A 24,506-nucleotide genomic window follows, 5' to 3' on the forward strand; every position below is an offset into this window, starting at 1 on the left:
GGTCTCCATATGGGAGACAGCTCATCGATGTTTCTTTCACATGGATGTTTCCCTCTCCCTTCCTTTCTCTCTGAATTCAATAAAAACATATATAAAATAAAAACAGGATTTGTGTTATTTGAAAAATTGAAGACGTGCCATCCTAGACTTTCATTCTCGTAGCACCTCTCACTTCCCTATTTCTCATTACTGGGGATGAGGGTCTGTCCCCAGTGGTCAGCTTACATCCAGGTGGCATCACTCTTAACTTTACCTTCATTGTTTAGATTACCTACCTCACTCCCAGAGCCATCTGAAGCTGCCACCTCCCCTCCATCTCCTCTGCTCCCTGCTGACACCCACAGATCCTTTGAGGTACTCCACTTGTCCCCCATAGTCCAATGGATCATATCTACATTTTCAACATCTTTGGACTAGACAAGCTGAGTGAGAGCAAGACAAGGATGTGGCTTTAGTTTACATTCAGAACAGCTCACACACCCATTGGCTCATGGTCAGCTGGACATGACTTCAGGGTTCCGGGATATACACCCACTCCTGCCCTTTTCTCCCATTAAAGAGAAAATATAACATAGTCGACAGTGGTTGGGTCGCAGTAACTTTATTGTAACAGAGAAACCAGGCTGCAGTAAGTCTACACGATTAGAGTAGGTGGTGGTGATCTTTCTAAAGGGTGAATGGAGCCCGAGCCCAGCTGGAAGCACACGAAGGTTAAAACCAAAACCTGAATATCCTCCTGCCTGGCTCAACCCCACATCACCTGACCTGGGACAGGAGACGAGTGGCTGCACAACACTGCACTAGGGCACGAGGTCCACCTGGGCAGAGGCGACATCCCGGCGGGAGACAAGCAATCACTGAGGAGGACGCTGCAATAATCTGTTATCCATTCTCCGCTATTCTTTGTTGAGAAAGGTGAGGTGAGCAGTAAATTATCTTCATTCTTCAGATGAGTAAGTGCTACAGGGTGGGGTTGATGGTCAATCAAGCAGAAGAGGGTGAAAATCTAGGCTGGTTATAGATCTTTGTGTCTATGGAGAAGAGCAGCGCTGATAGAAGAGAAGGGAACATTGAAATGCCCACAAATAAGTACCAGAAGCAGAGCCTTCTTGCTTTTTCTTAAGTAAGACCAGAAACAGCATCTTTTCCTGTTCCTGGTCGCAGTGGCAGCCAACGCGCTAGCTTTCACGATGCTCGGTTTCTGCAATGTGGTCTGTTGGTGAGGCTGCTCAATCCGGGAGCACAACTGTGAGGCTGACCATGATTGCTGGAGCCAGGTCTTCTCACAGAGGCTCGAATACGTGGCATCGACACCATCCGGTGCTTCGGTTAAAGCTTCTGGAATATTGCAATGGTGCGATTGACAGGTTTTTGGCTATGACGTTCTTGTACATGTAAACTCTTTCGGAAAAGCTGGAGGTACACAGGTGAGGGAGATTTTGGTTTAGAGCCACAAAGTTCCACGCACCAGCCACAGATGCCTCTGCCTAGTTCCCTACAAGTCCTTTGCCGAGAAACCATTCCATCGCTGAGTTTGAAGTCCTGTGGTTGAAAGAAGTGATCCGCCCACCACCACCCACCCTCCCTCTCCCTCCGTGTGCAGCCCACAGCAGCGGAGGTCGGCAGGGGGGTTGTCTCTGTTTCCTCTCATCACGGACATTACTTGGTGACCTGGTGAATGGCATGGGCAAGGTAGCCCACGTTGCCGGAGGTGACCCCTGCCACGGAGATGCGGCCGTCCTTTGTCATGTAGACCGAGAACTCCTTGGTCAGCCGCTCCACCTGCAGAGAGAAGAATGCTTGGGCATGTCCAGCTCACGCGAGTGTGTGTGTGTCCCCAGCCCTGGCCTGGCACAAGAGCCACGTGTTAAGATAGAAAAATAACAGAGGCTCTGTGTTTTTTTCAATTAAACCCTAGTCCCAGAATTTGGTGTGTTAGCTTAATAGAGTGAAAGAAGAAAAGCTACTTTAAAGTAGGGTGATGAATTCTGAGGAGGAACGGGTGAAAAAAATGTTAAGAGTCAGCATTTGCAGGAAAAACAGATGCAGGATCCAGCTGTGGATCAGCTGTTTCTCTTTCTAATTTTCAGGTCCCTGCTTGTTCTGGTCTCTCTTAGAGAAGCAGTGGTTATCTGCTTTATAAAAAACGATGAAGACAAGTCCTGTTTTTTGGAAGTTTGCACCTCCCGGAGGATGCAGATAGGTAAATGGCTAATAAAAAACCAAGCAGAATGAATGCTACATACATACTTCATTTCCCTAAAAGCCTCCAAAATGACTGTTTTCGGGGTAATCCTGAACAGGAAGGTGCCCTAGGACTGAGTAACTGGTCTGCTACCGAGAGTCCACTCACCTGCTCGGGCTTCAGTCCTGTGAAACAAAACATGCCAATCTGGTCGGTGATGTGCTGCCAGTTGTGGGAGGAGCCCTCCTTCTTGAGGTTGGAGACCAGCTGGGTCCGCATGCTAATGATGCGGTCGGCCATGCCTTTCACTTCCTGCAACCTGTAAAAAGCCTGGGATGCAGCTCCATTCTGGCCAAGTCCCGTTACATACGCCACAGCTCACAGCATTTTCCCCTTCCTTGAGTACTCCCTAGAGGACCCTAGTGCAGTGACGGCGAACCTTTTGAGCTCCGCGTGTCAGCGTTTTGAAAAACCCTAATTTAACTCTGGTGCCGTGTCACATATAGACATTTTTTGATATCTGCAACCATAGTAAAACAAAGATTTATATTTTTGATATTCATTTTATATATCTAAATGCCATTTAACAAAGAAAAATCAACCAAAAAAATGAGTTCGCGTGTCACCTCTGACACGTGTGTCATAGGTTCGCCATCACTGCCCTAGTGTGTGTGTCCCTGACTGAGTCATATGCTGGTCCAGGAAGAAAAAACTATTTTATAGCATTCTGTTTTATACCCAGCTGGTGTGGCTCAGTGGTTGAGCGTTGACCTATGAACCAGGAGGTCATGGTTAGATTCCTGGTCAGGGCACATACCCGGGTTGTGGGCTTGACCAATGGGGGGCATGTGATGGATGATTCTCTCTCATCAGTGATGTTTCTCTCTCTCTCTCTCTCTCTCTCTCTCTCTCTCTCTCTCTTCCTCTCTGAAATCAGTAACAAAAATAATAAAAAAACAAACAAATACTGAGTAACACTACCTTAGAGCTCAGGTGCCAAGGTATTCAGATGGTATTAAAATAAAAACAAAACTATGATTTTCTTCAGGAAGTTTTCCTCTGTAAGGTACTTCAATATGAACTTGAATTTACTTAACCTGGAGATGATGGACTAAAAGGAAACACCATCTTTGCATTATGTTCGTCTCTCTGAGGGAAAGACCAATGTATCTATTGGAAAGTGCTAACAAAAGGCACTCTTCTCTCCCTGCCCCCTTCCACATGCGGTAGCTGTGTGATGCTGGGCGTCGCTAGTGGCTGATTATGAACAAGCTTTGAAGACTTGGGGGGGGAGGGGGTGGCTGGGGCGGCGACGTGTCTTTACCACTGCTTTCGCAGATCGGGGCTGTTCAGAACGGTGGAGGCGATGCGGGCCCCGTTCACAGGAGGGTTGGAATACATGGGGCGAATCAAGATCTTCAACTGTGACTCCACCTTTTTGGCCTCATCGGCATCTTTGCAGACCACAGTGAAGGCTCCCACACGCTCACCTGAAAAGACAGAATGGATCTTGTCATCTAGTTCTATCTAAAGCAAATCATGATTAAATGTGCTACACATTAGCTGTTTCCAATAGAAACACCACAAAAATAACTCTTATAAGTAAAAAGTTTTTAGCAACCAGGATGGTCAATCTGGGTACAACAGAAAGGTGAATACTCAAGAGTGTTTAAAGGTCTCCTTCTCTTGTGTCCATCTTTGTGGCTCATAGAATAGTCACTTTTTAGAGAAGCAGTCATCAGTTCTCTTTGCTGGGAAAATTCAAGGACACTAAAGAAGATGTGGCTAAGATCAGTACAATCCATTTTACCTGTCTTTCCTCTCTGGGGAAGGAGGGACAGGGACAACACCCACACCCACACCCGCAACCCCACACACGCAACCCCATACCTGTGTGGCACCCCTCCCAGCATTCCTCAATGTCATCAGAACACACGCGCACTGGGTCCTTCACTTTACCGTATAAGCCCATGTTCTTGGCATAGGACTGGCAGAGGCAGACATTAATGCCCTGCTCGATGAAGTGGCGCACAGCCCAGGCATCCTTGTTGCCATCGCCGCTGGCAAAGCCTTGGTAGGCCATGTCGAAGAACGCAAAGAGGTTGTTTTTCTGGAAGGAAAAGAGAAGAAGGTAAACTCCAGGCAGCCCCTCTCAAGATGCCCAGAGGGTCACTGTGTTTACCGGGCCCAGGCCTGCCTCACAGAGACAGAATCAACACAGTCTCCTCCCCAGGCAGCCTGACAACATTTCCGTTTCCTAAGAGTTCAGATATCAATGTACGTTTCTTTACTCCGGTTGGTATGGTCCCTCAAGAAGACACTAAGAAAGGAGAATCTTAATCTCCATCTCCCCAGGCAGCTGCTTACTCAAATGGGAAGCTCGTTTTAGGCCCTGAGTGGTTGGGTAATTATTTCAGTTTAGGCAGCACAGGATCAGCACCAGCCTTTTTGGAGCTAACGTCACCCTGGCAGACTCATCTTATACCCGGGGCTCAGGGGCTGACCACGTCAGAGCCATCTCATCCTGAAAGTGCTCTCCGAATGCTGCTTCTCTCTCTCATTCTGTTTGCAGCTGAGGTCTGACAGAATGTAAAGGAAGGGGAACCAAAAGGAGTGACAATGGGGATGCAGGCGACAGGAGTATCTTCCTCCCTAGGAATTCTGACCCCATGAGTGACAATGGCAATGCTGAGGGGAGTGGCAAGGATAGGAGGGGACATGGAAAAGTGGAAAAGGATGAACAAGTTTTACCACTGACCAGGACAGCTGGAGACCCCACCAGCAGACATGTGGGGCCAGTGGATGCCTACGATACAGGCCAGGCATCGACAAAGTCTTATCAGAATTTCCTAGACCCGGCTGAGGAACAGAAATTATCTCCACCTGCTCAGGTAGCATCAAGTACAGAATTGTTAATCTCGCAAATGCGGAGCCCTTTCCTGGCTGTTAATAAATGTGTGGACCTGGCCGGTGGAGCTCAATGGTTGAGGGTTGACCCCTGAACCAGGAGGTCACGGTTCGATTCTCGGTCAGGGCATATGCCTGGGTTGCGGGCTCCATCCCCAGCAGGATGGTGTAAGAGGCAGCCAATCAATGATTCTCTCTCATTACTGATATTTCTCTCTCCCTCCCTTGTCCTTCCTCTCTGAAATAAACAAACACATTCTTTTAAAAAAGTGTGGAAATTTCACATGGGCTCCAGGTAGTTGTCTGTTCAGCTGTAGCCAGTGAAGCGCCGAAGGCTAGTTACCGCACAGAACTGTCACCAGGCAGCTCGGCCCTCACCTTCACCACGGAGGCTATCTCCTTCCACTGCTCGGGGCGAGGGTCCACGCCCGTGGGGTTGTGGGCACAGGCGTGCAGGAGGAGGACACTCTGCTGTGGCATTTTCTGAAAAGACAAACCACCGTGAGATCGCTGTGCAGCTTGACAAGGAGACAATTCTCCCGAAATGCCACAGGGCCACTGTTACTTGGTAAATAACAAAAAGAACCCAAGGTCTGGAGCTGGCTCATCCTCCGTATTTTACGTCAGGTGTTGAGACCACGCTGGGTGACCTCAAGTCTCCACAAGGAGGTTTACTCCTGATCCCCCCCCCCCCAGAGCCACACTTACGGATATGTCCTCCATGGCGCCCGTGAAGTCAAAGCCGCACGTCTTGGGGTCATAGTAGCGGTAGCCCTGCAGCTGCATGCCAGCGTCCCTGAAGATGGGCGTGTGATTCCCCCAGGTCGGTTTGGGCAGAAACACATCTCGGCTGAACTTGAAAAATCTTTGCTGAGAGATGGGATGAAAGGGAATGAAAAACGGATGAACGGGGAGGTGAAAAAGTTGATCTATTTTACGGAAAAGACGTTTTTCTCTCCTGAAACACAGCTCCTCTCCCTGAGGGAGAGCCAGTACTGACTAAGCAGCGAGACTGCCCGGGGGAAACCCAGGCTCTGACAGTTACACGGCCGTGTGGCCAAGCACCTACTGGGGCCTCACTTTCTTCATCTGTAAAATGGTGTTAACTGAACCTCCTTCAGAAAGATCAAATGAGTTAAAATATAAAAGCTCCTAGTAACAGGATGTGCTCAATAAATTATATTCATTATTATTATATAGTCTTACTATAATTATAATGTCTGTGATTTCTTCTAAGTACTTTAATTATTAACCCCCAAGTTCATTTATCAGGAAATGAGAAGTCTTCCAAGGTTGTGGAGACAGGAAACACACGTGGTGTAGAAACCCCGTCATCCTACAGCTTTTTGCTGACGAAATTTCCAGACTCACCAGAAAGCTGGCTCCGATCCTTAGGGCCCCGGTTCCAGAGATGGTCTGCACGGTGACGTACTGCGGGAGAGACACGAGGCCAGTGAGGCACCACTCCCTGAGCTCAGCAGAGAGAGGCACAGAGGCTGGGACACCCCCAAATGAGCACCAGGAAGTGAGAGAACGGCACTGCTTCATCTCCCCATTTGCTCAGCCACAGACTGACTGGACTCTCCTCATGGGTCCCCACAGGGCGTCTCTTCCGTTTCCAACAGCCCTGCTGATGCAGAAGCTAATTCCTTACAGCCTGTTAGTAGCACCATCCCGTGTTACGTGAGACTTTCAGACACAAAATCCCCACCTCCCCAGTGGGGGGGAAAAAGACACTAAGAACAATTACCACATTTAAACATTATTGTAGAATTATACAAAATGGAGTGACCCTGAACATCAAAGGTCCTTGAAAAGTACCTCAGACTAACATTACTGCATATCAAAGGTTGTCCAAGAGGCTCCTTTTATGAGTTTTCAGAATCTGAAATGTTAATCATTTGGACAGATGCCTGAGTAGATCTGTTTCTTCACACCAGTCCATGTAGGAGATGAGTAGGAAACCACAGTGTTTTTTTTTTAAGGCACCATAGAAGCAAGGCTCTACAAAACACCAACCTGTTTTCCGGACTGGCGGGCACTGCATTAATGGGAGGAACCCAACCAACAAACTCTTTCCTAGCCAAACGTAGTCTCTGCAAACCTTGGTGTGATAAAAATAAACACCTGACTGTAGATATGATACCAATGATTCACAAAGGCACAGCAATTTGTAAAAGGCAAACTGATGTTATTTTTAGATAGGCCAGTCACATACTTAGGTAACAATTGACTAGAGGTACACAGACCAAGCAAAAGTTACAGAAAAAAAAAACCCCCAAAAAACTCCACAAGTTTTCACGAGGGGTTAACAGGTGGTTGACTGTATAAATATTAGTCAAACCATATTCTGCCCATGACTTATGGTCATTGCTCCATGCCCACTGGGTCAAGGTTATACATTTTACTCTGAGTCAATGAACTAACCTGTGGACTTAGACCAGTCTTGTCAATAAAATGTATTTACTCTGTCCTTGGAGGGGTGCGGAGGGGAGAAGTGTTGGCTTAGTTTTGCTACTTTGTGTGTTTTCCCCAGACTTAAACAGAAAAAAAAATTTAAACATACAAATGTATCCATTAGAGAAACATATATGTTTCAAAAGAAAGTAAACTATAAGGCACATGAGCCGTTGGGTCAGGTGAGCTGTTTGGTGGCCCGAATGCTTGATGCTAGTCTCTACTACAAGTGTGGGCCTGCATGTACGCCACGGTGCATACGGGAATCTGTGTGCAAAAAGCTTACGTGCAGTGACCTTCAGGGCCACCTCTCTTCCACAAGGGGCCCCTCAGGGAGCCGGAAGGAGGTAACTAAGGGACACTTGTGCTCCCCATCATGGCTGCAGTGACGCTCCCTGGACCTCAGAGAGGAGGGAGGCAGCAGGAAGGGAGCGGGGCTGTGAAGGACCAGCAGAGTGCCCGGCTGGTCCCAGCTGCCAGAGTCTACCTGTGGCTTGTTTCCTGCTTGCTTCCTCCATCTAAGCTGGAAGCTTAGGGCATGAGGGTGGGGGCTAAAAGTATAGGCCTGAAACTAGGCACAGTTTGGAGTTTCTAAAGCGTATTTAATGTAAAATGAACATAAGCACATGGAAACTAACAGAAAAGCAGTGTCAAATCTATCAAGTCACTACCATATTTTTTGGAACTGGTGTTATAGGAAATCTTTTATTTAAGTAGGGCCAATTTATTAGCTAAAGCAGAGATATTAGCAAAAGCGTGGCCACCTCAAAACCATCACCAAGCACAAAGTGATGTTTCTTAATTATTTGATTTAAATTGTTTGAATTATCTCAAATGTATCTGAATTATTACATTTAACGACAGACCCTGTATGACACTGGAGTCTGCTCTCTTACCCGGCCGCTTTTCAGCACTTCGCTGTTCTCGCCCAGGGCCAGCTCTGCAGACGCCTTACAGAACTCGGCCAGTCCCCCGATGGGCAGGTATTCCTTGTCCAGGTTTTTTGCAGCAATCTGGGCCTCTGCCTAGACAAGAGAAAAACCATCTGTTTAGCTCTTTTCACCTGGAATTATCTTGATTAAGACAGGTGGGGCAAAAGTTGGTTTATGGTTTGTTCATATAGAAAATAGTACAATAATTAATAAATAATAATACAAGAATGAACTGTTTCGTGTACTCATAACTGTAAACCTAACTGTTGCCCCAGCCTGTATTAAATGTTTTCTACTTAAATTTTGGAGGTAAAGCTTTATTTTTTTTATTTGGAGATATTGTCCCAGAAGAAGGATAAGTAGAATACTTTATATGTTGTATTGCAGAACAGAAATATTCAAATTAATTTTAAAGGTCAGTTTTATGTGGATGGGTATATAGTGTCTCTTGGTTACCATTTAACCTAAAATGGTATTCTTGGAATGCACCGTAACAAGATTTAAGAGCAACACTTAAAACAGATATTCTATGTAATAAAAGGCTAATATGCAAATTGACTGAACGGCAGAATGACTGATCTCTATGACACACACTGACCACCAGGGGGCAGACGCTCAACACAGGAGCTGCCTCCTGGTCAGTGCAGAAGCCGGGCTCACGGCTGGCGAGCGCAGAGGCAGTGGTGGGAGCTTCTCCTGCCTCTGAGGGACCTCCCCTCCTAAGTGCACGAATTTCGTGTACCGGGCCTCTAGTAAGATAATAAAAATCAAAGAAAATACATAAAAAGGAAGTATTTCAAGATATATGCCAGTCTAAGAACTTACTAGCTGTGTTGACCTGGGCAAATTATTAATCTTTCTGAGCCCGTTTCCTCATCTGTTGAATGAGGGAACAGCTGTTCCTACACCTCATATGGTTGAGGTGAAGAGCCGATGAGCTAATGTACACAAGTGTGTGGTGGGGTTCCAGCTTACAACAGCTACATTTGCTGGGTATTCTAAACTGATTTGAGACCAAAACCACACCCTGCTTCTTGAGTCCTTTTTGCTACTAAGAGACTTGTAGAGATGATACCTAAGATGCACTCCTATGTACTCAGAAATTTTTCTTCAGTGGTTCATTCAGCCCCCGCTCTATTACCGCAGTGGCTCATGAGGGAGTAACAGTTCGGGTGATGAGAGAATACTCTTACCTCAGAGTATCCTGAACTGCCACTCATGGTGCCTAGCTCTGCAGTACGGAGGAATGACAGACACATCACCATCCACTTTGGAAGTGGCAAAGCAGCACATTCATATTTCAATGGAGGAGGGACAGATGCAAAGGAAGACATACTTTCTTAAAAAAGAATTGTTCCGCCCTAACTGGTTTGGCTCAGTGGATAGAGCATCGGCCTGCAGACTGAAGGGTCCCAGTTTCGATTCCAGTCAAGGGCATGTACCTTGGTTGCGGGCACATTCCCAGTAGGGGGTGTGCAGGAGGAAGCTGATTGATGTTTCTCTCTCATCGATGTTTCTAACTTTCTATCCCTCTCCCTTCCTCTCTGTAAAAAATCAATAAAATATATTTTAAAAAAAGAATTGTTCCTAGAGGATTAGTTAAATTATAACTATAATAACCAATAGTAAGACTACTAATAAATATGCAACAAAAATAAAGAAAATTATTCTACAGTTCAATAGGAAAAAAGGACAGAGTATGTCTGTGTGAGAAGGTGGGCTTTATTAAGGCAATTAAAATGAGAGAAATGGAAAATAAGAGTAATGCCCATCCACAAAGGCCTAATTCTATGCGTGAGACAGCACTGAAATTCTTGGTCCTTTTGTGCACTCTCAGAATTACATATGACATTATGGCTCTTTCAGAGACAATCACAGAAATGCAACCTTAGGAAAGACCATGGCACTTCCAATGGCTCTCTCTTATAGCCAAGGGGACTGCAGCTCAGACAACCTAATGGGAACAGTTAGTACCAGAACCTGAGCCTGGGTCTCCTGGCTCCCCGTCCAGCGGTCTTTCTGCCGCTCCCTGGGAGCTCCCATCAGTGTACTTATCCCAACCAGGCAGGAGATGGATGGCACGCTCACCTTCCGGATACTAGGGAGCACGTAAGGCTTTCCATTATCATCCCGGTAGGCACCGACTCCCAGGTTCATCTTTTTGCTGTTGGTGTCTCTTTTAAAGGCTTCTGTGACTCCCAGGATGGGATCTGGGGGCCCCATCTCCACATGGGCCCACCAGGAGCTGAAATGGGAAAGACAAGACATCAGTTACAGAAGCAAGATTCCCATGGCCAGAGACATCTTGGATCTGCCACGAATCCACTTCAATGAATGGTTGCATGTTTACTGTGCACACGGTAAAGCCACAGGCACCATAGTTCAATAACGCATAAGACCTCAGAGCACCTCGCAGAAGGGCGGGGAAGACCAATAATTTCAATACAAATCCTGTAAGGAGCGGAAGGGGCCGCCTCCCTGAATCATCCTGGGGAGGACAAGATGCATGCGTAGGCTTTCAATGCAGTCCAGACCTGACCTGAATTCCCAGGCAAAGACTATTTCAAGTAATTCGGCGGTGAGAAGCTGAGAATGGTAAAAGATGAAACGAGAGAAGCCAGCAAGGACCAGGGTAAGAGGATAATGTGTGACAACTTCCCCCACCCCAAAGGGCTTGGGTTTTTATCCTGTTCCCATATTTGTTAAGAGCTTGTTAAAATGTTTCCTTGGCCCCACCTTGAATGTAGTAAAAATATGGGAATCATTACTTTTTTTCTGGGAGGGGGCAAGGCGTATGGTGATCAGGTAAGGGGAGTGACATGAATATACTTGCATTTTTTTTTTCCAAATATATTTTTTATTGATTTCAGAGAGGGGTAGGAGAAGAGATAGAAATATCAATGACAATGAGAGAGAATCAGTGATCAGCTGCCTCCTGCACACCCTCACTGTGGATCGAGGTCACACCCGGGCATGTGCCCTGACTGGAAATCGAACTGTGACCTCCTGGTTCATAGGTCGACACTCAACCACTGAGCCATGCTGGCCAGGCATAAATATACTTTCATTTTTAGAGCCAGTCTGTAAAATGAGGCACAACTCTGCCTATCTCACAGGGATTTTGTAAGAATGAAAGGAGTTATCCTATATAATAAAAGGCTAATATGCAAATTGTCCCCTCGGGAGTTTGACCGCTCGCTATGATGTGCGTTGACCACCAGGGGGTGGCGAGGAACGAAGGAAGGCCGGGCAGCTGGGGGAAGGAAGGCCCTGATGGGTCCTGATCGCCAGCCAGGCCTAGGGACCCTACTCGTGCACAAATTTCATGCACCGGGCCTCTAGTTAACTATAAAACAGAACAGAGCCTGGTACAGAGTGAGTACTTGATATTAGCTGGTATCGCTGTTACTAATTTATCCCACTACACTCTTATTTATAACCTCTGTGCCACTAAGCCTGGTGAGGAAAGTATGCAGAGAATTCAAGGCACACGTGGTCACAAGGCTTTATGATAAAATACAGGTCTTTCCTGCTTTTCAATAACTAAAGTCTTTTCTAGAGTCTCGGGAGATATTATCATTCTTCCTCCTCAACAGTCCCACTGCCAGAACACAAAAACACTCGCATTTTGTTCTAGGTGTCCTGGTTGCTCCAGTATCTCAGCAACAGTAAGAAACAGGTATCCCCAAGCAACTTCTAAACAGGGCCTAAAGCAAGCTTTTGTTGCTTCCTACCCACAATTCAGACCCTGGAAACACGTAGCCACCTGCCTGTCTATATCACTGTCATCAGCTGATGAGTGAAAGGAATACTCTGAATGTCAAGGACATATGATAGAGCTTCTAGTAAGCAATTTTCATTTTTAAAAAGATGGCTCTGTCTCCATGATTGTCAATCAATGATGACAGAGCCGTTGCCCCTAACCACGGGACAGACGTACCCTTGTTACATGGTGGGAAGGGCACGGATTTGTCACGTTCTTTAAAACGTTTATTTGGCATAGAAATCCTCTCAGAAACAGGGATAGAACTGAGAGTAGAATCTTTTAGGAAGAAGTCTAAAAGCAATTTGAATATATTCAACCTTAAAAATCTAAATACAGGAGCAGGGATACTCAATTTGATCAGTCCTACATCAGTAGTTATGTTCAGGTCCTCCATGTCCTTCATTATTCCACTCCATAAAAGGGCAAAGACTCTCTGTCACATTGTAAGAACTTTGATTTTTAAAAAAATATATTTTATTGATTTTTTACAGGGAGGAAGGGAGAAGGATAGAGAGAAACATCGATGAGAGAGAAACATGGGTCAGCTGCCTCCTGCACACCCCCTACTGGGGATGTGTCCGCAACCAAGGTACATGCTCTTGACTGGAATTGAACCTGGGACTCTTCAGTCCGCAGGCTGACGCTCTATCCAGTGAGCCAAACTGGCTAGGGTAGAACTTTGATTTTTTTATTTTTATTTTCATTTTTTAAAATATATTTTATTGATTTTTTAAAAAATATATTTTATTGATTTTTCACAGAGAGGAAGGGAGAGAGATAGAGAGTTAGAAACATCGATCAGCTGCCTCCTGCACATCTCCCACTGGGGATGTGCCCGCAACCCAGGTACATGCCCTTGACCGGAATCGAACCTGGGACCTTTCAGTCCGCAGGCCGACGCTCTATCCACTGAGCCAAACCGGTTTCGGCAATTTTATTGATTTTTTTACAGAAAGGAAGGGAGCGGGATAGAAAGCCAGCAACATTGATAAGAGAGAAACATCAATCAGCTGCCTCCTGCACATTCCCTACTGGGTAGGTGCCCGCAACCAAGGTACATGCCCTTGACTGGAATCGAACCTGGGACCCTTGAGTCCGCAGGCCGACGCTCTATTCACTGAGCCAAACCAGTTAGGGCAGAGCTTTGATGTTCTTAAAGACATAGCACTTGATAAAAACGAGTGCTCTAGGGATGAAGTCGAGACAGACAACCAGTGGCCTACAAAGTGATCCCTCTCAATGAACTTTGCACATAAGCTCAAAGCCTGAGCTATTAAGCAATACTGACCAGACAACCAAAATATGTTAGGTACAAAGTATTCCGATAAGCATTTGCAATTTAAAGCCTGGCCGTTCCCCTGGGAGTCTACCTAGCAATTTTTAGTTTTTGTGTTTTTTTAAAAAATCCACACCTGAGGACATGCTTATTAATTTTTAGAGAGGGGGTAGGGAAAGAGAGAAACATCAATGTGAGAGAGAAACATGGATCAGTTGCCTCCCGTAAGCACCCGGACTGGGGACTGAACCCACAACCTTGGCATATTGGGACAACACTCCAAGCGAGCTCCCTGGCCAGGGCACAAACTATTAAAAAACACACACACACAGCCCTGGCCAGTTTGGCTCAGTGGATAGAGTGTCGGCTTGCGGACTCAAGGGTCCCAGGTTCGATTCCAGTCAAGGGCATGTACCTTGGTTGCGGGCACATACCCAGTGGGGAGTGTGCAGGAGGCGGCTGATCGATGTTTCTAACTCTCTATCCCTCTCCCTTCCTCTCTGTAAAAAAAATCAATAAAAAAATATATTTTAAAAAAACAAACACAAAAAACAAAAAACACACACACACAAACATTTTGCATCCGCAGTTCCCCTATATGCTTAGGCTTTGATGATGTAAGATGCAATAGTAAAATGTCATATTTGTTTCTATTGCACTGATTAAAAAAAATCAAATCGTTGTCTAAAATAAAAATACTCAAACTGAAAGACATGCAGGCACTAGTCTAAGTGCTGAGATAGAACAGTGAACAAGGCTGGTCCAGTCTCTGCTTTCATGGAATTTACATCCTAATGGGCGAAAGGCGGAAAAGAAAAATGAGCCAGGCTCCCCAACTGAAACATGACTAAAAGGTCACACCCATAGGGATTTTCACTAAATAGTATAAATAGAACCGCAAAACGCCCAACCAAACCCATAAAACAAGAGAAAATTCTAACAGTACTACATGGGGTGCCCATAATTTTAGGCACCCCTCCCTCTGCTCCAAATTTGCTGCATAAATGATGATAACGGCTCCCTGATTCTGGGCCAGTCGGTAGGCCGACTTAAGGAGCACACCTGACAGTGAGCCAAGAAGGAACCAAATCAAGAAGCTCAGACAGTGTGAAAGCCTGGGAGAAACTACCGCCAAGAGTGCGGGGCTTTGTGAAGGTCAAATTGTTCTGCTGGCTTCACGTCATCATCCAACATCCAACGAAAAGGTCAAGGCATGGGAAAGGGGTCAAGGCTTTGCTCGCTGGAGTGAATATCTAGTTGCAACCAGAGTAGGTGGTACTTAAGGGCACTGCCCCCAACAGGCTTCTTGAGGGAATTAAGTCGCCTGGCTCAGGTCTCCACTAGGAAGCGATGACCAATGCGTTGAAGGCCCTGCACTTTTCCTCTGCAGACACGAGTGGGGGGTCATGTCCAGGACGGGGCAAAAATAGGTTTACTGTGGTGAGCGCGTGAAACCCAGTTTATTCCTGTATTATTATTTATTCGCGTATTATTTTCCCCTAGGAACAACCGTCTACCTACGGCTGCCCCGCCCTGCACATGTAATCTCCCGAGTGACACTGCTCTCGGGGGCTTCTTCCCCGCAGCGTCTATCAGCAGATTGATATCTGGTCCAGCGCCTGGCTGATCACCAGATTGATATCTGGCCCAGCGCCCGGCCGGCTCTCTCAAACTCCCGGTGACGAAATACCGACTAAATGAAAGAGCGGCCACGCCCCTCCGGCTGGATCTCCTAAGGGCTTCCAAAGAGAGGTGCGCTACACCCCCGCCCTTCTCCATCCAAAGGCCAAACGGCAGCGGGGAAGGGTCGCAGGTGAGGATGCTATGCGCCAAGGTCACGGGATGCGGACAGGATCGCCGGCCGGCTCTCAAAGCCAGGGTCCCGGGCACCTCCTCCCCGTGCACCCCCTTCTCCCGCACACACGCGGCAGCCAGCCGCCAGCCCGCTCGGCGCGGGGAGGCCACGACGTGTGAGCTCGCAGCCCCCCAGGTAGCTCGTCAAGGGCACATCGTTGGCGCATCCGGTCCCCCGGCCGGCGCCGCAGCCAATGGGCGCGAGGCAGCCCGGACCCCGCAGCCAATGAGCGCGAGGCCCGGCCGCGCCGTGGCCCGTGGGCTCTCCCTGGAACCCCCCATCCCCCCGCCCCTGCGCTGAATCTGCGCCTCGTGACCCCCACCTTGAATGGGAGTCCGGGTGCCGCGGAGGGCCACACTTCCTCACCCGGGGGAACGCGTTGGCACGCTCTCCTGCGGTCTCGGGGGCAGGGGCAGGGGCGGGAGGGGGCGGGATGTAGGACCCCGAGGGTCACTGTGAGGCGCCGCCATCAATCCGAGAAAGTGCGCGCGCGTGTGTGTCTGCGGGGTCCGTGGCTCGGGGGGGCAGGCCGGTCTCCCCGGCTCCGTCTTCCCCGCTTACCTGGCTCGGGCAGAAGCCACGCCCGCGAGGCCTGGGTGGAAGGCGGCGGCGGCCCCGGACAGGACGCGGCAGGAGTGCAGCAGGGCCATGGTGGGCAGGCGGGCAGTGGCAGCTGCAGGACGGAGCGAGGGCAGCGCAGACGCGGAGGCGCGGGCTCCTGCGGGAGGTAAGGACAGCGACTTCCCCGCGGGGCTAGAGCGGCCGGGCCGAGCCGCGCCACAGCGGACCCTGGCGGCCGGAGCCGGCGCTGGGCGGGCGCGGGGCCTGGGTTCGCCCGCCCGCCGGCAGGTCCGCGCCGCCGGGCCACGTGGTCCCGGAGAAGCGTGACGACACTGCGGGTCGCGAGGTGCAGCGCTGGGCGCGCGGAACTCCGTTAATCGCGAGGGGCAGCTCGGGAGCGGCGGCAACTATTATGCCATTTGGAAAGATGGGAACGTGGCTGATGTAGGTAAAGTCGTTTGCCTGGCATCATAAAGCCAGTGACAAGGTGGCCGACCCCCAGTCTTCAGCCCGATGCTCCCCTAAGTGCAAATCAGCTCACTTTCTTTCTATTTTATATATATATATACATATATATATATATATATATATAAATATAAATCAGCTCACTTTCTTTCTATTTTATATATATATATATAAATATAAATCAGCTCACTTTCTTTCTATTTTATATATATATATATATATATATATATATGCCTATATATATATATATACTTTTATTGATTTCAGAGAGGGAGAGAGAGATAGAAACATTAATGATGAGAGAATTGATTGGCTACCTCCTGCACGTTCCACGTTGGGATGGAGCCAGCAACCCGGGCATGTGCCGTTGAATAATTCCAACAACGTGTGCCCTGATCAGGAATCGAACCGTGACCTCCTGGTTCATAGGTCGATGCTCAACCACTGAGCCAGGCCAGCCGGGCCACCCCACTTTCACGAATGTTTCCTCATCGCAGTTGTGCAAGGTCTCCTGTGGGCACCCGGGAGGAATAAGTGAGATTAGCCGATTATGTTCAAAAACAGAGCCAGATTTAGTAATAAGCACAAGTAACTGTGGTTGTTAACGGCTGGCCTGCATTGGTCAAAGCAGGACAGTGTTGTGTGCAAGGATGAATTACATTTAAAGGAAAAAGCGAACGAGTCTGAGATTCTAGACGTTGAATAATTCCAACAACAGCCATTCCACGCTAAAGAAGGACCCTTTCGCCCAGCCGGCTGGCTCTGAAAGTGTCTCCAAACGCTTTTCTGCGTGTGAAACGACTCAGGAAAAGTACACCCACCTGCTTCCACCATAAGGATTTTAATAAATGATTAAAAAATACTTTGTGAGTGGCGTCCATCTGTGGCTCCCCGTGTGCAGCCCCTGCGTGTGTCTGGATTCCTTTCTTCTGCCGCTGCTCGCTCGGACTTTCCACCCGGAGGACTGCAATCCGTGACAGCAGAGCCACACGTTGGGGACTAGCCCTGGGTTTGTGCTGGCTGCTTGCAGGGGGCGCCTGCGTGTGCCAGCCCGTTCCAGGGGCTGTGGGGCGGGCAGGGGCCAGACACAGCCCCATCAGTGCTCAGAGTGGAGGTTCTGGGAGCCCAGAGCAGAGAGGGCTGGCTTCTGGCTGGGAACCAGGAGAGGGGCTAGGGAGCTGGTAGCAGGTGAGTGGGACCTCGAAGGAACAGGAGGTGTTTCAACATCGTCGTCACCTGTACTTCCCAGCTCTCAGTGTCTGGGAGGCCAGGCCTGGGCACAACAGTCTCCCCCACTCACACGTGTGTGAGCTCAGGCCCAGCCGTTAAGGTGACTTATCCAGGGTCACACAGAGCACCTCTGATCGGACCCCACCTTTCAAATAGTCAGACTGTTGTTTTTCCAGTCAGTCCCACCCCTTCCGGTTGCCTATGCTGGATCCACCCTGCCCTGCCCACGGGGGTGAGGACCGGGATCCAGAGCCGGCCAGGCTGAGATGTGAGGGCCTGAACATATTCCGTGCACAGATCCCAAGCATGTCCTCCTCCCATCTCTCTCAAGACCTGACATGCCCATCGTTGAGTCATTTCTGATTTATCTACCCATTTCCTTAAACCAGAAATCCAAGAGTCATCTTTTATTTTTTTAATATATTTTATTGATTTTTTTTTACAGAGAGGAAGGGAGAGGGATAGGGAGTTAGAAACATCGACGAGAGAGAAACATCAATCAGCTGCCTCCTGCACACCCCCCACTGGGTATGTGCCTGCAACCAAGGTACATGCCCTTGACTGGAATCGAACCTGGGACTCTTCAGTCTGCAGGCCGACACTCTATCCACTGAGCCAAACCAGCTAGGGCCCAAGAGTCATCTTGATCAGCTCTCCCTCACCTTCTATACACCCCAGTTCACCTCCAGAACGTATCTGGAATACTGCTACCAAGACATTTAGTTCCTCATTAATTCTGACAATGATGCTGAAGTCGGTGCCCAGAGTCCATAGCCAGGGAGAGGCAGTGACAGGATTCAGCCCCAGCGATCTCTCAGTACCACAGGAAGTAGAAACCACCTGCCCCTCTCCATCCACATGGCCGCACCTCCGGCCCTTTCCTGGGTCAAACCAATAGCCCCTCACTGGACCATTTGAGGCCAGGCTTGCCTCTCCGGGACATTCCCCATAGAGCAGCCAGCAGGATCCTTCTAAAACATAGGGCCCTCACATCTCGCTTAAGCCCCCTCCCCCCAGGATCCCTAGTGCCCTCAGGATAGAGCCGATCCCCTCCATGTAGCCCTGAGGCAGCCTTGCAGGATCTGCCCGCCGACAGAGGCAGACGCTGACCTCCCATGTCGCAGACGATGCCCGTGCTGCACCGCACATACCTGTTGGGTCTCTGCTGCCTTGGTACCTCCTGTTTGCCCTGTGCCTTCACGCTCCACAGCCATTAAGCACCTAGAGTAGCGTTAGCCTCCTTAGGGGGACATGGCAGGAAAGGGCAAGTACAAAAGAGCACGGTAAGCATTTTGAAGGTGGGAACAGTGATTTCGGGTCCACGAAGTGCAGTGGCAAACGTAGACACATGTGCCACCGACGGAGGAGTGCAGAATGGAGACACCCAGCCTTCGATGTCCAGAAAACCACCTGGAGGAGAAGACTGTTCGCTGGCGTCTAGAAAAATGAGCAGCAAAAGCAAGTCTAGAACAGTGGTTCTCAACCTTGGCTGCACATTAGAATCCCCTGGGAATCTTTTTAAAATCCTGATTTCTGGGCCTCATCCTCCGGAAATTCTGTTTCTTTCTTATGGGGCGGGGCCACAACATTAGTAACAAAGAAACAGAATTTCCGGAGAATGAGGCCCAGAAATCAGGATTTTAAAAAGATTCCCAGGGGATTCTAATGTGCAGCCAAGGTTCAGAACCACTGAGCTAAGCCTTTGTGTCTGGCCCCACTTCCAGGCCCAGGTGTAGCTCTCGTTGCTTTTGTGGGTTGAAGTAAATGCCTTCACATACATAAGTGAGGATTATTGCTGATATTTTTGAATTATCAAAAAAGAAGATATCAGGACCACAGAGTTCAGGCCATTGGTTCAGCGAACACAGACTGTCCCCAAACTGGAGACAGCATTTCCCCAAGAGGAAGGGCACGATGCCCGAGCCAGTTTGGCTCAGTGGATAGGGCATCGGCCGTCAGACTGAAGGTCCCAGGTTTGACTCCAGTCCAAGGCATGTACCTCGGTTGCAGACTCGATCCCTGGCCCTGGTTGGGGTGCGTGCAGGAGGTAACCAATCAATGTGTCTCTCTCACATCCATGTTTCTATCTCTCCCCCTCCCTTCCACTCTCTCTCAAAATCAATGGAAAAATATCCTCAGATAAGGATTAGCAACAAAAAGAGTAAGGCTGGCATCAGTGTGGGCATTAACCATAATAGCCATGTGGTGCAGCCTCCTTGAAAACACCCAGATGGGCTGACTGTTTCCATCTCCAGCTGTTGCTTGTTGGAGGCTAGAAACGCTATTGCACTGCCCTCGGGACCAGGTGGCTGGCTGCTGCACAAGGCTTTGCGGACACACCTTGGAGTTGCTAGATCAAAAGCTGCCTTTAGATGCCATCGATTCAGAATGAAACGACGATCTCCCACTGCGGGAGAACCCAGGGACCACCCAGCTCCACTTCCTCGCTTTCCAGGTGGAGAAATGCGGGATTTGATAAGGAAGGCGACTTTGCTTCTAACCAAGGCTGAGTTCCTGGTTTAGGCAGAAGCAGAATCCAAATCTCCCGGATTCCAGACCATCCCTCTTACTGCGTTTGGCTGCCTAGAAGACAGAAAAAGGCTTCTGGTTTCATTCTGCTGAGATCTTGATTCTGGGCATGTTCTCAAATATTTGGATTAAATATCTCTTATAAAACTTTTCTGTAGGTTTGGATATTCCCGGACATGGTGATGAGCCAATTTAGGTGCTATTGTGATTACTGAAAGCTGCATTTTATGCAATACCTGTGAGAATCAGAATTCTACACTTCATTCCATTTAATGACGGCTTGTGTATAGTAGGAAAACTTCTATTTAGCATTTGGCAAATTTTTTTGTTTACTTCAACTGGACCCTATTTGTAAAAGGAAAAAACCCAAACGACACTAATGTTTTTCTTTTTTGCTGTAAAAAGCTTTATTGTTTCCAGTTGGTCCGCAGCATGGGAGAGGGCTCCCGGGAGGTTAAAAGGATGCTTAGTGGTTGCCGGGAGAGGCTCAGGCAGAAGCCAGACACCAGGGGGACGCAGAGGGCCCCTCAAAGGCCTCTGGGCTCCACAGGCTCCTACTTGAGGGTGAGCCTTGCACAGAGCCAGCTGTCGCCCATCTTCTTGATGAGTTTCACCTGCTCACCCAGGAAGTGGTTCTCCCGGAAGTCACACCAGGGCCTGCAGGTCCGGAAGGGCCTGGGTCAGGTTCTTCTCCAGGTCCACACCGGCTTCCCTGGCGTCCCGAGTGTCACCCACTCATCGTGGGGCGGCTTCCGCACGTCCTGGAAGAGGGTGCGGTCGCCACGCTGGTTTTGCATCTTCAAGAGCTGCTTGGCACCCTTGAGCTTCTCCTCTGCCAGCTGGAGAAAGAAGTAGCCACGCCCTTCAGAACCACACCGTAGCGGTGGAAACAGAAGCCCCGAGAGAGGTAGGTGGAGGAGGCCGCAGATGCAGGGTGACCAGGCGGTTGGCGTAGCCTCCCCCTCGGAGGAATACGTGGCTGCTTGGCAATGACGAGTTAAGCTCAAAAAATGGTGTTGGCTGGTCTCAGAGGCCGAGGATGACCGAGATGGTTCTGAAGGTGGCGACTGGGAAAGAGGTTGGAGGTGGTTGGAGGCTGGAAGAAGGGGCATCCCTGGGTCTGTTCCGTCCAAATACCGTTGAAGCGAGAATAGTTCTGGGGGAATCTGCCAACATTACATTCTTTTCAGAGAACTGGATATTCTTGTCTCCCAGTATTGTAGGAAAAGCTACAACAAAGTAGATAAAAAGTACAATAATGTGGTAGTAGAGAGAAGGGGTCTTGTTACAACGGGGAAGTGCCGCCGCCGCACTGAGACCAGTCACCTGAAGTGAAATAGGGATCAGTTACTTCCCAGCGCCTGGCTCGGGGAAGTGCTCAGTCAGCGTCAGTGGTTCATCTGTTTGTGGTTTCCTGATGTTCCTGGCTATGCAGAGTACAGCCCCCACCGAGGGCGCCCTGGGTGACATTAAGGGCTAATATATCCTGACACTGAATCTGTTATTTAATGTGTGTCTTCTTCAGTGACTTCTGTGTTTCAAAAAGGAAGTAAGGCCCGGCAGCAATGGCTCCGTGGTTGAGCGTCGACCTATGAACCATGACCAGGTTGCGGGCTTGGTCCGTGGTGTGGGGCGTGCAGGAGGCAGCCGATCAATGATTCTCTCTCATCATTGATGTTTCTATCTCTCTCGCTCCCTTCCTCTCTGAAATCAATAAAACCATATTTTAAAAAATAAAAAAGGAAGTAAGGAACAGATGCAGGATTTTTGAGATTTTGAGATTTGGTGGTTCGGGAACTTTTCTCAGCGTGTGTGTGTGTGTGTGTGTGTGTGTGTGTGTGTGTTTTAAGTAGCCACACTTGTAGAGATGGTAGATGGACCTGTGTGTGTGTGTGTGTGTGTGTGTTAAGTAGCCGCACCTGTAGAGACGGTAACAGGACCTACTGTGTGTGTGTGTGTGTGTGTGTGTGTGTGTGTGTGTGTGTGTTAAGCAGCCACACCTGTAGAGACGGTAACAGGACCTACTAATTAAGCATATGCCAGTGTTGCAGGTGGGCTGGGCTGGCTGCGCATCTGTGGGCCGATGCTGCCCTCTGGTGGTAAACATGTAGGACTGCTCCCTGCAGGATGCGCAGTGGCTGAGCGTTTACCTGGGTCCTCAGCGGTCCCCATTCTGCTTTTGGAAGAGAATGAGGTGATTTTTACCAGAAAGTAATTTTTAAAAATTTATAAATTGGAAAAAAATGGATGTATTCTGGAGTAAAATGTATGTCATATCTATTTTAATTTTTAAAAGTCTATTTTAAAAGATTCAGAGCAGTTTTAGGTTCACAGCAACATCGAGCAGAAGGTACAGATGTTTTTCCATATACTACATGCTCCCTGCCCCTACACACGCACAGCCTCCCACATGATCAACTCCCCACCCAGAACGGTATGTTTGCTACACGTGACGAACCGCCACTGCACATCACTGTCACTCGCAGCCCATAGTTTGAGTAGGGCCACTCTTGGTGGTGTACATTCTACACAGGCTTGGACAGATTTACCGGCCACTGTGATATCATACAGAGTGTTTTCACTGCCCTGGTGCCCCCTACTCACCCCACCCTCCCTCACATCTTCATTGTTAACTTCAGAGAAACTTTACAAAATGCCAGGCCACGTAAGGCCATGTACCCAAGACCCTGTTAAACCCTTTCATTCTGCTTTGCATTGTGTTTATTATTTTTATAATATAGACGTGCCTCAATACTCTACTGTTTACACTTTTTAAATATGAAAATTCTAACATGGGTGTATGTTAATTGGAAAGGACATAAGATAAAGTGAAGAGCCCTGGCCAGTGTGGCTCAGTGGTTGAGCATTGCCCTGTGCACCTAAAGGTTGCCAGTTTGATTCCCGGTCGGGGCACATACCTGGGTTGCAAGTTCAGCCCCTTGTCTGGGTGCATGGGGGAGACAGCTGATCGATGTTTCTGTCTCATATTGATGTGTCTCTCTCTCCTCCACTTTTCCCTCTCTAAGAATTGTTAAAAATATGTTTTTAAAAAAATGAAAATAAGAAAAAGCTTCCCTCCCCCTACCCTGTCTCTTTCCCCAAAGAAAACCAACATAAATAGTTTCTTCTGGATTTAACATTAATAACACAGCATGTATATATGTGGGAAGTATGAATCTCAGTCCACAAAGATGTGAAACAAATAGGCCTTTATTTTAAAAACAAATATTTTTGCCCTAACTCATTTGGCTCAGTGGATGGAGCGTCAGCCTGCAGACTGAGGGGTCTCGGGTTCGATTCCGGTCAAGGCATGTACCTTGGTTGCGGGCACATCCCCGGTGGGAGGTGTGCAGGAGGCAGCTGATTGATGTTTCTCTCGCATCGATGTTTCTAGCTCTCTATGTCTCTCCCTTCCTCTCTGTGAAAAAATCAATAAAATATATTTAAAAAACAAACAAACAAAAAACCAAATATTTTCTATTTTAAGCCCACATCTTGACAGGCTGGTGGTAATGGTACCCTCCCCCCCCCCACCGCCCCCCGGCCCAAGAGTCATGTTGCATGTTATACATGTTATACTTCTGGGATTTGCTGAGGGGACATTTGGCCCTTGGTCTTCCATTCTCCCAGGGGATCTTTAAAAGTCCCTATTTCTGATGCTTCAGTGGCCCTCCACTGCTTCCGTGGCATGCTTAGGGCATGGGGCTCTGCCAACCCTGCCCATATCTTTGTTTGTCTAGAGCAGGGGTGGGGAACCTTTTTTCTGCCAGGGGCCATTTGAATATTTATAACATCATTTTTGGGCCATACAAAATTATCAACTTAAAAATTAGCCTGCTATGTTTGGGTAAGCATTTAATTAACTTATCCCTAATACCTTGGCAGGGCCAGACCAAATGATTTTGTGGGCCCCACCCCTGGTATAAAGGAACCACTGGGCCTGGCCTCTCTCATGTCCTGTGGCCTTCTGGGCATTGCTACCGGAACACAGGACTCTTCCTGACTTCCTGTCCACTTATTCTATCAATTATTGGCAGAGAGCTCTAGTTGGTTTGGCTCAGTGTATAGAGTGTAGGCCTGCGGACTCGAGGGTCCCGGGTTCGATTCCAGTTAAGGGCACATGCCCGAGTTGCGGGCTCAGTCCCCAGTGTGGGGCGTGCAGGAGGCAACCAATCAATGATTCCCTCTCATCTTTGATGTTTCTATCTTTCTCTTCCTCTCCCTTCCTCTCTGAAATCAATAAAAATATATTAAAAAATTATTGTCAGAGAGGTGCTGAAATCTCTAACTATAATTGTGGCTTTGTCTATTTTCACAGACCACACTTTGAGTAGCAAGTATGT

General features: G+C 48.3%; 1 protein-coding gene across 1 annotated transcript; it reads right to left on the reverse strand.

Annotated features, from left to right (window-relative positions):
* Positions 1–581: 581 nt before the first annotated feature.
* On the reverse strand, positions 582–16,127 carry GOT2 (glutamic-oxaloacetic transaminase 2). Its single transcript, XM_081108058.1, has 10 exons — positions 15,940–16,127; positions 10,570–10,726; positions 8,446–8,574; positions 6,464–6,523; positions 5,801–5,962; positions 5,471–5,575; positions 4,145–4,295; positions 3,510–3,675; positions 2,354–2,504; positions 582–1,782 (listed from the first exon to the last, which is right to left on the reverse strand). The coding sequence occupies exons 1-10, from the start codon at positions 16,026–16,028 to the stop codon at positions 1,660–1,662; spliced, it is 1,293 nt and encodes a 430-aa protein (XP_080964184.1). The 5' UTR covers positions 16,029–16,127; the 3' UTR covers positions 582–1,659.
* Positions 16,128–24,506: the final 8,379 nt, after the last annotated feature.

Source organism: Myotis nattereri, assembly GCF_964212035.1.
Source record: "Myotis nattereri genome assembly, chromosome: 15".
Classification (NCBI taxonomy): domain Eukaryota; kingdom Metazoa; phylum Chordata; class Mammalia; order Chiroptera; family Vespertilionidae; genus Myotis; species Myotis nattereri.

Excerpts from the sequence above, each read along its gene's own strand:
- GOT2 (XM_081108058.1), bottom strand. The coding sequence starts at position 16,028 with ATGGCCCTGCTGCACTCCTGCCGCGTCCTGTCCGGGGCCGCCGCCGCC. Across the intron at positions 8,575-10,569 it reads TGCTCCCTAGTATCCGGAAG|GCAGAGGCCCAGATTGCTGC; the intron begins GTGAGCGTGCCA and ends TCTCTTGTCTAG. Across the intron at positions 3,676-4,144 it reads CAAGAACATGGGCTTATACG|GTGAGCGTGTGGGAGCCTTC; the intron begins GTAAAGTGAAGG and ends CTGTCTTTTCAG.